This window comes from Sylvia atricapilla, chromosome 4, assembly GCF_009819655.1.
Source record: "Sylvia atricapilla isolate bSylAtr1 chromosome 4, bSylAtr1.pri, whole genome shotgun sequence".
Taxonomy (NCBI): Eukaryota; Metazoa; Chordata; class Aves; order Passeriformes; family Sylviidae; genus Sylvia; species Sylvia atricapilla.
In genome coordinates this window covers 3263466-3279518 of record NC_089143.1, presented here as the reverse complement: position 1 = coordinate 3279518, position 16053 = coordinate 3263466, and the positions used below count along the sequence as shown (strand labels likewise).

General features: G+C 37.6%; 1 protein-coding gene across 1 annotated transcript in view; it reads right to left on the bottom strand.

Moving 5' to 3' along the window:
• Positions 1–603: 603 nt before the first annotated feature.
• MTMR7 (myotubularin related protein 7) overlaps positions 604–16053 on the bottom strand; it is a 54732-nt gene continuing 39282 nt past the window's right edge. The window contains exons 8-15 of the mRNA XM_066316936.1: positions 11357–11466; positions 9361–9486; positions 8551–8600; positions 6740–6940; positions 5441–5581; positions 3765–3891; positions 2198–3298; positions 604–2165 (exon numbers count right to left, since the gene is read on the bottom strand). Of these exons, the coding sequence (XP_066173033.1) occupies positions 2942–3298; positions 3765–3891; positions 5441–5581; positions 6740–6940; positions 8551–8600; positions 9361–9486; positions 11357–11466 (1112 nt within the window). The 3' untranslated portion in view covers positions 604–2165; positions 2198–2941. The remainder of the gene's footprint in view (positions 2166–2197; positions 3299–3764; positions 3892–5440; positions 5582–6739; positions 6941–8550; positions 8601–9360; positions 9487–11356; positions 11467–16053) is intronic.

The following is a 16053-nucleotide window of genomic DNA, read 5'->3' as shown; positions in this document are numbered from 1 at the left end:
TTAGTGATACTATGTTGTTGTGGCCTCCAACTAATTAATTTTATTTTTCAGCTTTTTAGAATCCGTTACCAGTTTACCACATTTGTTTCTTGTATGGTTACCAATAAAAACAGCTGGCAGATAGTTTTCTTTCTGTACATGAGATGATGATCTTCTGTAAAGAAGGCTTCAGCTGTTTGATGCCATTGCCTTCACTGTCCCTTAGAGGCACATTCTGATAGTAAAGAGCAGCCTGAATCTAGTTAATTCAGCAGTTTGGTTACATTCATCTGTGTCCTGTTTCAAATTACAGTGCACTTACTGCAGTGGGCCAAATTTGCAAAGATTTGCAGCAAGGCTACAAGAAAATTCAGTTAATAAAAAAAATACAGGGGTATAACATTCTCCCATATAATTAACAGAATTGATGAGAGTCTCAGGGTTTTTTTAGTTATCAGCTGTAGATTCCTCCACAACTCTTAACTACTGGATTCAAGAATCAGAGTAGGGAAGATAGAAGAATCCCTTGATCTCAGTGACAAAGTGACTCTTGAGTAAATAAAGACCTCTATCACAACAATCAGGAAAGCAATCCTTTCATTCTCTGGTGTGCAATACCATCACACCTAAGTGTTTATTTGAAGGTGTTTCTCATTAGCCTGATAATGCCACAGATACATACAGGAATGAAAGCAGCAGTAGTTAATGCAAAATTCCAAAGACTAAAAGACACATCACAGAGGGCTGAAGGCTTAATGAAGAAAATGTTAATATGTTAACATTTTAGTTGTAAAGCCAGTTAGGAGCTGCATAAGCAACACAAAGACAGTGCTTTGAGTTTGCATATCTTGCTCTTCTGCATTTATTTCTAGGCATGTCTAGCTGAACACAATATCATCATATACAATTTTACATTTTAAAGATGTACAATAACATTGCCCATTTTCAAGCGATTTTTTGGCAGAATATTTGTCTGTTTTGTTTTCGTTGCTGTCTTTGCAGCATGTTTCTTTAGTCTGAGAAAACCCAAAGTTTCCTTTAATGCCATAAAGTTTACAGGGTATGTTTAAAATTTGAAACACTTTTAAAGGTGCAGTTAAAATCAGGGCTTTAGTTTTTCATAAAAATTCATCCAGATTAAAAACCACAAGGCTAGATTCTCAACAGAATATAATTTATAGTTGTTCTTATTTTAATTGAGCTATAGTGATTTATCAAATTGAGGATCTGGCCTTTCCAATATAACATTAAGATAAGCCTTGCTGTTAGAAATTATTTGTTCAAAGACAGCAGCTCCCTTCAGAGGACAGTAATAACACTGAAGTTGACCTGTTCACTTTGAATAACATGTTCACAGAACAGAATGAAAAGCCATTCCAGAAAAGCAGACTGAATAATAAAATCTAACAATTCTAAGTTGAGGTATATTTATATAATACAGTTCTTTTTGTTGGTCTGTACTTGAAGGAATAGTGTGAAATGCAATCAAAGCAAACTTACATTCCTACCACTTTGCTCTACTAGAGTTCAATTCTGCAGGTAAAAGCAGCCATATGAATTATATTTTTAAATGCTGGCTTGAAATAAAAAAAAAACCCAACCAAAGAAACTTGAAAGCGTTGCAGCCTAACATGGCCAGCCACCTTTTTAATGAGTTTCAAGACGTTCCAAATTTTGAACATTTTTCACAGTTGTTTACTTCTGAACTGCTGATTATGAAAACTATTACTCCTGTTCTTAAAAACAGCAGAATTCTTAAATGAGATTAAACTTCCTGGTGAATGATGAATTACTCCTTTTCTTAAATTAGTATTGCAATGCCCTGTTCAGTTGGCAAATACTAAAAGGGGAATTTTGTGTGAGGACAAAAAAACAGTTGGTTATGGTTACTTTATTTTGAAGAACAAAATTTGGAAGAAGTATTTTCTGTAACAGTTCTTTTATGGGCACAGCTATCATTTACTAATTGAGAGTGATGCTTTATAAGTAATTTCTGGAAGTGATTTGATATTCACTATTCTCTCCACTGTGTATGCACCTCACTCCCACTCAAAACATTTTCAAGGAGGAAAATAGGCTGAAGAATTGGGGATTTTATCACCTTTAAAATTTGACCTTTATATCTTATGTAGGTGGTTTGGAACAAGGGTAAGATACACACAAATTTGATAACAAAACATAAAGAGCTTGAGTTTACTTTTATGTTTGATAACAAAACATAAAAGTAAACTGCCTCATGTACCTTTTGTTACAAAGGGGTGTTTTAGCACAAAGGCTGTTTGTTACATCACTTGAAGTTTTGGTCACAGAAATCGGTTGAGAATTGAGTACAAATGCTGCATTCAGATGCAGCAGCAACAACTGTTTATTAATGATTTTTTTTTCAGGATCAAAGCTTCATTTGTCCCCCTGAGCCAGGGCATCCATTTTTTAGTTTTGCTTTGCTGTAAAGGATTTTAGTAGGGGAATATGCAAAATAATTGTTTGAACCTCTAGTGAAGAAAAAAGTGAAGAATATACATAATATGTGTGAAGGCAAATGAGCTCTACAAAAATAAGTTTTGACTACTTCACCATTGAGGCTAAGAGTAACACATCTTCAACCTTGTGTAAGAGAGTACTTTGGAATTTCATATCTTAGGAGAAGAAATATTATTCTGTCCAATAAATAATTATGGAAATGTACAAAGTAAGGAATGATTGGGTACAGAATTGATAGAACAACCACCAGGTTGGCTTAATGAAATATGACAGCAGATATTACCTTTCTTTAGTGTTGTGTCTTAAAATTAGTAATAGCTTGTTCTGCTTAGACCTTTACTTACACAATTGCACAGTTCCCTTTCTTTGGATTATTTTGTTTAGGCCACAGACCACTTCCATTCTTCATGTGGGGAAAAGATGTCATTTCAGACTGTATGAGACTTTATGTCATCTGGATCCTTGCTGCCTTGAAGGTATTTCAGCCTGCCAGAAACACAGCCTCATCAGAGTCCTTGCCACTGTCTTCACTAGGCAAGCAGCCACCTCCACTTGGGGACTTACAGCTTAAGTCCTCCACCCCAGACTCCTGGTCACTGTTGGCTGAGAGGTCAGGATCAGAGCTTTTCAGGTTGTCCTGTGTCAAAATCAGGGCAGAATCTTCATCCCCTTGAGAAGGGCTCCGGGATGGGAATGATTTCAGATCACTGCTGTACTCCTGAGGAGTGTTAGCTAAGCTGTTGTTGGAAGTATACAGTCCAAATTGTTTGCCTCGGTCCTCTTGCTTACTCTTGACTTTATTATTACCTGATTGTGATTTCTGAAGATTTGCCAACCTCTGAAATAAAGAAAATGGGATATATCATGTGGACACATTTAGGGCCCAGAAATCCTCTTATATGTCTCCTTGTTTTCTTTCTTCTTAAAAAAACTTTCAGAGCCCAACCAACCCTTTAAAAGTGACTATTTGCATTTATGGAGTGTGAGAAGTGTGCAATTTGTCACAAACCAATGCTGAATTACAGCATTCTTCTGAGCTACAATTCACTGAGTTACAGAAGGGTTAAACTTAATTTCAGTAGTACTTGGACACCAACATAGGTAAAATTTTATCCTTAAAGGATGAAAGTCCACTTTTGTGTCTTAAATGCAAAACATTGACAATAATTGATCTGAGAACAAAGATGATGGCTGAGCATCCTCATTCCAGAAAAGGATGCAGCATGTAGGGAACTCTGCAGCATATGGAGCTGGGTTTCATTTCTCATCAGTTACCAAGTCTGGGGTATCAAGCTGTTTATTACCTCTTGTAGGACTTCCAGCTCTTCTTCCAGCTGCTGAGTTTCTTCCTTCACTGCCATCAGATAATCAGTGACTGACTGTCGAGGATGCAGCCCCTTTTCAAAGCGGTTGTACATACCACTCCAGAACCTGGAATTGAGGGCAAGGGCAGTGGGCATTGAAGTCTCAGGAGGCTACTTCACCAAAGTGGAATTTTCCCATTGGGTGAAGTAGCCTCATGAGACTTAAATTCACACTCTTTTTTTTTTTTTTTCCTTTTTTTTTCCCAGAAATTTATTGTCCTAAATGATCTCTCCATGCTTATTCATCATTAGAGTTCATAGACTATTTAGCAAGGTTTATGGTTCATTTGCATTTCTTGCATCCTGGAGGTGCAACTCATAGACAGCTCAAACTAATTCTGATACACAGTAGAAAGAAAGGTAGTTTAGAGAAAGGTTCACTGAATGCAGAATTTTGCAGGCTTTATTTTGGTATTATTTTCTTGTTCTACATTATGGACTGTAGAGCAATGGTACCTATAAAATAGCCAATGGTAAAGACAGCTTTTCATATTCATAGTTGTCAATTGTTGTTCAAGTGCTGGTGCTCCTCCTGCCTCGCTGGCCCTGGGTGTGTAAGCAGTTCAGCAGACAGGTTAAGTAGCTGAGCCCTGCTGTCCACTGCAGCTGTCTGGCCAAGGAGCTGACAGATATTTTTGGAGCACGTGCATGCTGCTTGCTGGCTTATTATTCCTATCCCAATGGGATACTATTTAAATCACATCCCCCCTGAAGTTTATCATCTGATAGCTCATGCTTGGAAATCTTTACGCACCCGAGTAATTAGATTACAATCAACAGGATTGCTTAGCCATTGGAGGATCTGCTGTATCAGTACTTCTTTTATAAATCCCCCCATCCCAAAGAAGAGGATTAATGACTATTTTTGAATTGTTTTAAAGTGGATGTGACCTGGTAGAGTAGACATGAAAGAATTCCATTTCTGTCATTTAGGATTTTTACTGGCTTTTTGAACAGGTGCTGTTACTTGCAACTGGAAAATAAACTGATCAGTTTTACTTAAATGACAGTTTTAATGAATTTTTATTCAAGTTCTCCTGAAGTTTGTTAAGACTAATGGCACAATTAATTAACTCAGAATGTCAACAGTAACATTTCTGAAGTATTTTGTTATATTTTGAAAAAATATCGGGAAAAACTTAATTTCATTTTACTTGATATAACAACATTGGGAAAGTCTGGGGGTTTTTTACAAAATACTTGTTTTAACAATGAAATCATACGATTTCTTGAAAATCTTCTCTTACTTTTGACACCAATTGATCCAAAATAACATCACAAAATCTTGGAATGGAAAAAGTTCAAGGAACTATAAATTTAGAAACAACAGACAAGAACAGGACAGAAAGAGACACTTCCTCAGTGGAGGAAGTGAGTAACCATGAAATTAGGACACAGAACTATCAATATGGCTTTAATCTTAAGCTTCTTTTCAGACTAATACTCTGTTGTGGAATGGTGTAGAGGTGTTGGCTGCCTGTGAGCACACAAGGAACAAACAAACTGCATCTGAGACTGAATTTACTCTATCAACAGCCTTACAGAACAAGAAATACTTCTATACAAAGGAGTTCTGTTCTGTGCTACAATCCCCAGCAGCAAGTGATGCTACCTACTTGTACAAGAAGTTGCATGGAGCTATCTGTGGGTGCAGGGTGCCTTGGCTCTGGCTGTGGTCTGACCTGTATAAAGGATTCAGGTAATCAGCACGGTTTTTCCACAAGTGAGCCCACAACGAATACGTTCGTTCTTTGATTCTGAAAAACAACACGTTAAATAAAAATAGTTGAAGCCTCTGTTACAGTTCAGGGATAGCTGAAGCTTAGATGCAGAATTCTTGTCCTCCATACTTCCAGTCTACAATCAGCTTCCTTAACAGAATTAGACTTAAGTTACAAGAATAGAGAAAAAGAGACCCATATTCCCTTGCTGCTCACGAAAAGCAAAATCTGATCCATTTCCCATAAAGCAAAACCATCTTGAGTGAGTAGCTGGAGAGACTGGTTCCTTTTTGAGGTGGAGAAGACCTTTGCTTTCAGACTGATTTCTGCACCAAAGGGACCTCACATTTAAAAGCACTCCTATCCTGCTGAGCTGCAATTTCTTACACAGTTAGGCCTTGGGATGTGGTGAGCTGTGAAGGCTTTGATTTTAAATGGCCTGTGGCACTGTGGCTGCTCTGCATTTGAGCAGTGAAAGGGGTGAAATGGCAGCAGCCAGCAGCAGCCAGCAGCAGCCTCTCATTGCTGCTGCTCACATGATCAGGCTGCTGGAGAAAAGCAATGGATAAACTCAAGTATTGAGCAGCCAGGGCCCCAGGGAGCAGATCCAAGCAGGAGCACTGCCAGCAGTGATGATGCTGCCTTTCTCTGGGCCTCAGGGAGGTAGATTCATTCACAATTGCTTTGGGGCTGCACAGCAGAAGGACAGTCTGCCAACTCCGTCCTAGGGAGGGCTAACAGACAAAAAGGCTGGTCATAAGGAAGTACCTAAGAGAGCAGGACTAAAATGTGAGAGCCAAAGACAGGTTAAAACACAGAGGAGCAGTAACTCAAACTGAGAACTTAACTAGAGTTACTATCAATTTTGCATTTTAGAGCTACAGGGCCAGATTGTGTATTTTGTGTTGTATTTTGTCAGGGCTGCAGTAGAGGGAGGCCCACATGGCTGAAGGCGTAATGCTCTTGTCAATTTTCACTAATCCCTGTCTCACACACCAGGGATTATGCTCCCAGCAGAGCCACACTGCAGAGGATCAACTTTTTTTTGGTATTAATCTGTGTTGCCAGAAGACAACAGGCAGCCTGTGCCTTATGAAACACATCCATGCAAACTGGAGAATGTCTGACTGCTCAATGCACCACCTGCCACAGAGCCCATGCATAAATCTGCTACTAAAGAGAACATTTTCATACTTCAGCTCTCTTCTCTCCTTCTGGCTGTTACACAGGAAATTCCCAAACTGGCAAGAATAGATATGATGCTGTATGTGGATGAGGAATCTTTCATTGAATTCGAAGGCACAAGGAAACTGTTCCATTAACTGCCAAACACATTCGATGAACTGGTCAATAACAGGTGATATCTCCTTTGGATCTCCATCCAAATTGCCATACCTGAAACAAGGCAAGATGCATCCAATTAGAACCTGAATTCCTGAAAGAAAACTGAATTAACTCTAAGGAAAACAAACCTTTCACTTTTAGTGTGCAATTTACATCTTAGGCATTCATTTCTAAAATCTCAATAATACTATATTTTTACTTGTAAAAATGACACAAGAATTGTGAAGTAGAATGGAGGTAGAATTACAAAAAAAAATCCCTCTTTTATTGGGTGTCTTGTTGCATTACAGCTACAAAAGGCTGGCTGCTGCATAGCCATGTTTTAATGCTATCCATACAAATTATAAGTTATCAGAAAAATGGCTGAAATGGCTGCAATGACTTAATGACAAAAGTGTGTCCTAAGACAGTCTCTAAATAGTAGATTATTCCCCAAACAAGAAAACAGAGCAGGAGAGCTACATTATAACCTCAGAAGAAAACAGATTAAAGCTGCCCTCTCTTGGTGAAATTTCTAGGAAGTGGGAAATGTTTACATGCTACTGTGACTGTCAAGTGAACATGAAACTTTCTGTGTATAAAAATGCCTCTTGGAACCACTTCCACTGAAGAAAAGGAGCCTGAAAATAAACACATAGAAGTAAGAAGTGTTTTGTAAGTCTACATAATAGGAAGAAGCATTTTCCATCAATTATCCTGCTTGGGCAGGGTTGGGGAATGTATGTGCACTTATATGTACACATGCCAACAGAGTAGAGTTTCATAAACATCTAAAATTGAAACTTCTATTACCATCAAAGAAAACACAGCAATATTGCACAGCAAACCAAAGCTATCACTGGTTGTTGCATTTCATAATACCTTTTACTACTGATAATCATAAAAAACTGACAGTATCATATTAAATGTAGTAATAATTCCCACTGGAATTTCACAGGTGCTGTGAAGATGCAGAGATTTTCTGACCTTTGTTGGTTTTTAAAACTATAACAAATCAATACTTAAATCAAGCAGCATAATGGAGTTAAATACCAATATAAAAATTGTATGTTTAATTTTTACAGAAAATAAAAGTAGTCATGAAAGAAAGAAAATGTATCCATATTTTCTTCAAACATTTTCATTCCATTATAGCATTTACATTGGATCGATGTTCAAAATACCTCATCCAAATAAATGACTTTCCAATTTTCCTGACACTTCTGAGCAGATCTTGCTGGGTTTTTTTAGAACAGAGTGTAACAGGAAGAGTGTATTTTATATAATAGATAACTCACAGACATACCTAAGATCAAGTAGTGCATTAAAGATGTAGAAGTCCCTCTGATGAACAGGGACTTATGTGGGGGGCTTTGTCACAACTAGAAGATCTGCTGGAGTCCAAAGTGCTTTTGCAAGCCAAATACACACTACTCACATGAAACTCTCAATGCTCATTGAAACTGCAAAGACCAGCAGGCAGGATTCTCTTCAGGAGTGCATAAATAGAAATATTTCACTCAGACTTCTCCAGGCAGCTAAATTATATAGTTGGAGAAAAGGGTATGGCATTTTCCTGGGGCATTCTTTGCGAGGCAGCAAAGAAGTAAAACTGGAATGGCAGCAGATACAGACTACATAAATATATACATATAGAGAGGAAAACCTTAGCACTGCCTTACCTGTGGTTAAATTTGTGACCAAAGGAAACCCAGTCTTTTTCAATTAACACCTAAAATGAGAATATTGCATTCAATGTTGTGGAGTGTAGCTGACATGTTGAAGCAGGCAGAAGGATGGTGTAAGCAAACAGTGTTGGAATCCCAGTAAATTCTTAGAATAAGCAGGAAAATGGCAAGCAAGCAATATTAGAATCTCAAAGAATTTTCAAAAGTAGCAGAAAAATATAATGAGTGATGAGCCAGCTCAGGGAACCAGCACTCTTCACAGATGCAGAGAGGGTGGCAGTATTTCAGCACAACTTCAAATATCTTGTTTCACTGCTTTCTAAAATAGAACTTATAAATGTATCAAACATCTTTTTAACATGTGACCAGTAACTTGATAACCACTTCTAGATGCTTTACTACTACTGACTGACTGATTGGGAAAGGAACAGATTTTCCATTATAGCTGCTCATTGCAATCTAATGTCTAGAAAAGACATACTTCAAAATTAAAAACGTTCACTGCAAATGAAAACAAATTCTTGCTTGCACAAAAGCTCTTCAGGCTGTGAGAAATTTTCTTGGTCACAATTAGGAAATAAAACCAAACATAGGTGACCAACTGATCCCCACCTTGAGTAATGTTTCATAGAGAAATTGGGAGACTTTAACATGAACATATAGAAGCCTTCCTTCCTACTTAAATCAAACCAAACCAAACCAAAACAAGGGTGTATTTTAGGACAGTTAATTTCCTATTAAAAACAAAGATATTGATCTTAAGTGATGCCATGCTTCATTTACTCTGTGAAAGAACCCGCTTACCATGAATCCCTTCATAGTTCTGTAATATGGGTCCAAGAGAAGGCTTGCTACAGAGCAAACCTGGGCTGTCCTATCCCAGCCATCAGAGCAGTGAACAAGCACACTCACACCTTCCTCAGCCACAGCCTAAGGATACAGAAAAAGTCAGAAAGTTCACAGGCAGGGAGGAGGACAATGGTAAGAGAGAAACAGTGAGACAAGAGCCATATAGAGAGTATTAATTTGGGAACTGAGAAAGGTCATTCATTTTTTACTCTTCCACGTGGTTCTTAAATAAAGTTGATTGTTATTCATCTCATTTGAAAATCAGTGTGATTCCTCTAATTTGAAAAGTTTCATTCACCCCAGGCCATGCAATATGGTGGTTGAGAATTACCACTTTATGCTCCACTACACTACAGGAAGATGTGGGATTCACTTCAGTTAAAATACATCAATCTGTCAGAGCAGACAACTACCTACAGCAGATTCAGATGCTCCAACTCATCTCATGCCACTAAAAGAACAGCCAGACTTGCAATATGGCTCTGAATTTTTCATCCTGATGGTACTGTCATTAAGGGCAATGTCTGCTCCCCATGCCATCAGCAGCCTGGATATTACTGCAGCAATGCACACTGCATTGCTGCAAAGTGCATGCACCAGTGCATTGCACTGGTGACATGCTCTAAAGGCTTGTAGGGAAGCCTGTGGTAGTGGGAAACTTCCATATCTAATAAGCAAGATTTTATCAGTATCTTTAATGTAATAACTGGGGAGAGAAGATTCCATTTTGTGCATAAACACACAAAGAAGAATTTGTACTGAGTTCTCCAGAGTCTGATGTTGTATTATTTTTAGAACTTGAGGGTTGGTGGTTGGTTTTTTTTTTAATTCTAAGGGGTTTGGCCTTTGTCATTTCTAAAGAGAATTAAATTTAGGAAGTAGAAAATAAAGTAAGTTAGGAAAAATACTGTTAGGAAAAAACAAATCCCATTTAGGTTAATTTTGGACTTAATAGGGAATGAGGAATAATAATAAATTATCTATGTTTATCTCAAGAGACAAGTAAATTCCACTAAAATAGAACCCCTGTGGGCAGAGGACCAAGAACTGAGAACTGAAAACTGGACAAGTAAGAATGGGTCAAAATGCATGTCTGAGAAGGCACTAGGCTAGCAAGCAAATGCACAAAGGATAATAAGACCTGCCACTGGGGAAAAACTGGCAAAGGTAATGTAAGTGACCTTATTTCTATAAGGTAATGAAAAGTAGTAGGGCTGGGAGTAATAATAAGTGTATTTATTGCAGAGTTGATGTTCAGGTAAGAAACTACATTTGCCTACTGAGAAGGAAGAAGGGATGCAAGAGAAACAAGCAGTTAGTGAGGAGAGAAACCCATGAAGTTTTATCTGTATAATTGTCTTATAATAGGGGAAATAATTTCTTATTTCAAAACTGTTTTCTGAAAGAGTTCTCAAGTATATAAAAGTAGAAACTGCTAAAGAGTTTGGCCATGGTAGTACACAGGAGTTGGTTCAAGAGGTGAATTTGGTTACCTGATAACTCAGAGGGGGTAACACAGTAGCTAGATATTGTGTATAACATAATGTATTATACATCATATATAGCTGTATGTATATATTACAACTACCACTTCCACAAAGAAAATGCCCAGAAACCCGTGGAAGAGGCAGTGCAAATAGAGAAATAGAGAAAGAAACAGTAACAATCACTGTTGGGGAGGGAAGTCAGGACATTCAAATGTCTGACATAACAAGACACAGGTTACTAAAGGCTTTAGGGAAAAGAATACAAGCTTTTGTTTACTACTTTAGAAAAATGCCAACACACCAGCACCTAAGAATCACCTCTCCTCATACACAGAGCATTGCAAGGTGGGCTTTTTTCAGGTATAACATCACTGAAGAGATAACAGAAGTTACCCACAAAGAATTTGGTCCTCATTTTCTGTATCTGGTTACTCCAAGTTTTGTTCTCATTTTACACACTTTACCTTGGCAATAAAAATGCCAGCATCCATAATGGCTTTGATGTGCTTCAGCCAGCCAGAATTTTCTAGGCCCCACAGAAAGTCACTCATCGAAGGTGATTTCAGCTCACAAACTGCAAAATAAGATACATTTTAAATGTAGAGTTATTAGAGTCCCTTAAGCTTCATTGACTGTTCAGCCTTGGATTATCTCTTCTTCAGATATTCGCTGTGTAAAACATGCATCTTTTGAAAAGAAGAACTACTTCACAGTCAAATGTAACCTTTGAGAAGCATATTTAAGAAATGGGCTGGGTCAAATTTCACCCAATATGTTGATTTAATTTAAAAAGAGAAGCTGTCATAAAGCCTATGGCAAACAAATACAAATCCATCCTTCTGTGAAGCATGTCATTTCCAAGATTTGTGCTTGGAGTGAAGTTTTCAAACCCCTGGGAGGAGTTCATGGATTCAATGAGGGCTTGGAAACAGAAAGCATTCCATTTCTGCTGTTGGACAGACACCTAAATGGTGCCACTGACTCCTACTCCCAGCATCACCACAGATGGTGGTGCTTGAGTTGAAGTGCTTCACTCCACATTTCTCCATTCCTGAATTAAATGTTACTAAAGCTTCACTTGGGAGTCAAAAAGTATTCTGGTGGTGAGGAGAAGACATAATCCATCAAGGAAAATATTTTCCTGAAAATCTTCCGAACTCTATTCCACATTTGAAGACAAAAATTACCACAGCTCAGTTTTTACTCTGTTTCTATTCTGTTGTATCCAAGTATCTATGGTTAATAATAAAGAGTTTGTGGCATCAGAAGAAAAAAAGCAATCAGAATCTAAATCAGGTACCTCAGTCTAGCACAAATACTCAGGGAAATTCGGTGCAATCTATTTTCAACAGTAAGATGCTAAATTCACCCCATAAATAGATTACATCTTTATTTTGATCCTTGTAAAGTTATATTGTCTTTTAAGGAAAAAAGGTATTAGCCAGTGAAATTAATTTTCAGAGCACAGTGGAAAACATCATGGCTTTTACTGAGTTAATGTCAAGTAACTGATCTGTCAATTACTGATGTCTTAGTAAGTCTCTTGTGGTCTGGAAATCTTAAAAGACTCAGTTATTTATGGCCATTATGGCCCCTGGCATAGCTTTATTTTCCTTCAGTGTAATTGAAACTTAATTTTACAAGCCAAAGACAGAGCTTATACCATATCTGAACTATCTGACTGTCCTAACTCCATTTAGTTCAGAAGCAAAATGGCCCAATGTGTCTGCACAAAGTCTTGCAATGTTTATATGTAAGGCCCCTTCCAGATGGTTATTTTAAAAGTCATTTTTGGAGGATATTTATAAAGATGCAGAGATAGCAGCACTGAGAGCAAACAGCTTTTCACATGATTAATGTTCCTGTGCAGATGGAAGCATGACCAATTAGTGGCTGAATTCTGGCTGAAGCTGCTGTCTCTGTTTACAAAAGCCCAAGGTAAGGCTGAAACAGTGCTTTGCTCATTCCCACTCCCAAATTGGAGTCAATATTTACTGACCACTTCACTGAGCAAAGTTCATCCTGTCCTAAATGCTGTATATTTCACATGACTTTGGCAACCGATCTGGACCTTAATACTGAGTTCAATGATGAATTCAATGATGAGGATTATCCTATGGGGGAAAGGCATTTCCATCTCAGCAGAAAAGGTACCAAAATCTTGGAGAAATATGTCCTGCTTCATGCACAGAGTATGCACAGGAAAATGAGGAGCCAACAGGCAGAGCTTTGAGGACCCCAGCAAAGTGCCCATGTCCCAGGATGGGAGGAAAAAACAGAGCACATGTTGGAAACTGCCTCTTCCACCAGCAAAAGTACCAGGGGGGGATGCTGGACTATCCCCCTCATTTCTGGCAGGACAGCCATAAGCAGAGGAAGGAATAGCTGCTGTGGGCCAAACCCACGGGTTTTCTTACTGGCTGATGTGTCACAGGGGTCCAAGGATCAGAGGGCTGCTCCTATATCAGCAAGTGCTGCTCCTGCAACGAGGGGAGGAGAAGCTGCTATTTGCTGTTTAAATACAGACAGGGAGCATGTGGGGCCAGGAGCTCAGTGCACGGAGTCAGCTCTCAGCTGGATGTGCAGCACAGCCCACCCCAAAGGCCAAACAGGCAGAGCCTGGAGCTCCATCAAGAAAAGGCCCTGCCTAATGTCCTTCTAATGTTTAAAGTTATTTCAAGGAGGTTTGTGCACAGGATCAACATTATCTCAAGGGTCTTCCATGTATAAATGCAGAAAAATAAAAATCCATGCTGTACTAAAGGCAGTAGAGGAATTTTTTTTTTCTCTCCGAAGAGAAATTCCATCATGTTGAGATGCATTTTACTGACTGCAATACAGACAAATCTCAACATTTCTTGGATATTCTGAAAAAAATTTATTCTAAAAAATTAATCTATTTATAATGCTGGTATTATTTGCCAAAAATCAACATTATACCAGGGTAAGTATATTTTAAAATAAGATATATTGGCTTGAAATAAAGTCAGCAAAATCGCAAAGCTCAAACCAATTTTTACCTACTCAAAATATTGATATTTTTATACGTATACATTTCATTTCTGCAGCTTTCCCCCCAAAATTATATATGTATATATATATACATATATATATATATATATATATATATGTACATAAAATTATACTCATTTCAATTCATAATTGAAATGAGTACATTCCTAATATAAGCGCATTTTCTAATGGAAAACTGAAGATTTTTTTTTTCAAACTCTCTCACCATTGGAAGTTATTTAAAATTGCATATTGGAAATAATCTGCAGTCTGGCATGTGAAGATAGATGCCTTCCCCTTCACTTCTGCTTAGCACCAGTCAATTGAATGAAACTGGCCTTGCATTTCAGCAACACATCTGACTAACTCTATCTTGATGTCCTCTTTTCATGCTGTATACTTCCAAGCAACAATACAGCTCATATTAAACTAAAATCAGTTTTCAGCAGCCTCATTTGTATTTTCAGATATAAAATCTTACAACAGATCATGAGCAGCAGGCCCACTCTCTAAAAAGTAGCGTGATGTTTTACTTAAGATTCACATAAATACAGTGATATTGCTGTCTTATTTATGTATTCTTTTAATGATTTAGCTATTTTTATATTGATACTGATAATACACCAGTAATTGGTAATTATTGATATATTATCGAGGTATTCATTGATAAAAATTTAAAGCCATATTAAATGTGTGTTAACCTTGACAGCCTTTTTGGTTCTAGGTCTCTTTGTATGGTCATCAGGTAAAAAAAGGTCACCAGAAAAACAGATTAAGAGACACATACAAATGGAAAAAGATAAAAACTACCCAGCATCTGACATGAGGAAACTGAAATACACTAGTACACTGAAAGTCAGGAGATTTTTCTTTTACAAAGTCCTTAACTTCTCTGATTTCTAATCTTATCAGTCAAGCTATGAGAGATTTCAACACAGCAAATATAAAACCTAGTAAAAAAGCAGATGTTTTAACTACATGGTTTATTTGAAAACAGATGCTAAGAATTTGTGCCCTCCAAGCAGCCTGAAGTGTTAAATACATTAGAAATTACCTTGTTACATGCAAGTTTGGGCCATGGGCCATTCTCATGAACTTTTGGCTCAAAAACCATACACAGCACGGCCCATGGAGCCAAACTGGTTGTTTGCTATTTTAACTTTGATAGTCTTGAGTTGAACAAATAAAGGGACCTGTTTACTCACCCAGTCTCTCTAGCCAAACAAGACTTCCTAGTGAACAAAAAAAATCTTTCTGTTTTCCCACCCGAGACCCTTACACCAAGGAAACTCTCATGAAGAGAGGGGATGTTTTACCAGCATCACACTTTATGCTTCCATAAAGTGCTCTAATTTGAAAACTAACCCTTCTTAGATTTCAAATTTACATTTGCATGCACTCAGTGGGAGACAGATGAAGTGTAAAAGAGCAAGGGCAGAGCATCAAATCAAGAATAAGATAGATGAAGGTGATTTGGGAGGTGATGGAAGTTGTTGGTGTCCATGAAACAAATACAGAGACATGGTGGAGTGAGCACTCTTTCCTATTTGCTTGTTAAAAATCAACAAGCCATTGAGGGTCAAGGATGGCTTACTTATCCTTGCTCTTTTCCCAGATGACCTCTAAACAGTTATGCACTGCAAATACGAAATGGCAGAACAACTTTGCTGGTTTATATATACTGCTAAGCATTTATAAGGCAATTGTTATTAATTTCCATGGGATATTGAAGATGATGAATTGTTGCACTCATTGACTGTGAATTTCATTACTAGACCTGATGTGATATGTCCTCTACAGGGCAGGAATAAGGTTTTTGTTAAAATTCATAGTCTAAAATGCATGACTACCTTTTATAAAAATCATGCCAGAGTTTTTCTGAGCTTTAAAAAAAAAAAATCAATCAATTTTTCACTAGCCTCAAAGTCAGCTATAAAGGATTTTTTTTCATTTCACCATCAAAACGTAAATTTAAAAAAAAAAAAAAGACATATTAGCAGCAGGGTGCACCTAATTAAAAATCGTTTTATCATGAAATGATATTTGGATTTTAGCCAGAAAACAAGGTGTTTTCACAATTAAGAAATCACCATCCAGTACTTGCCATGGTGCTGCACTGCACAAGTCCCATCAGCCAGCAAGTCCCACT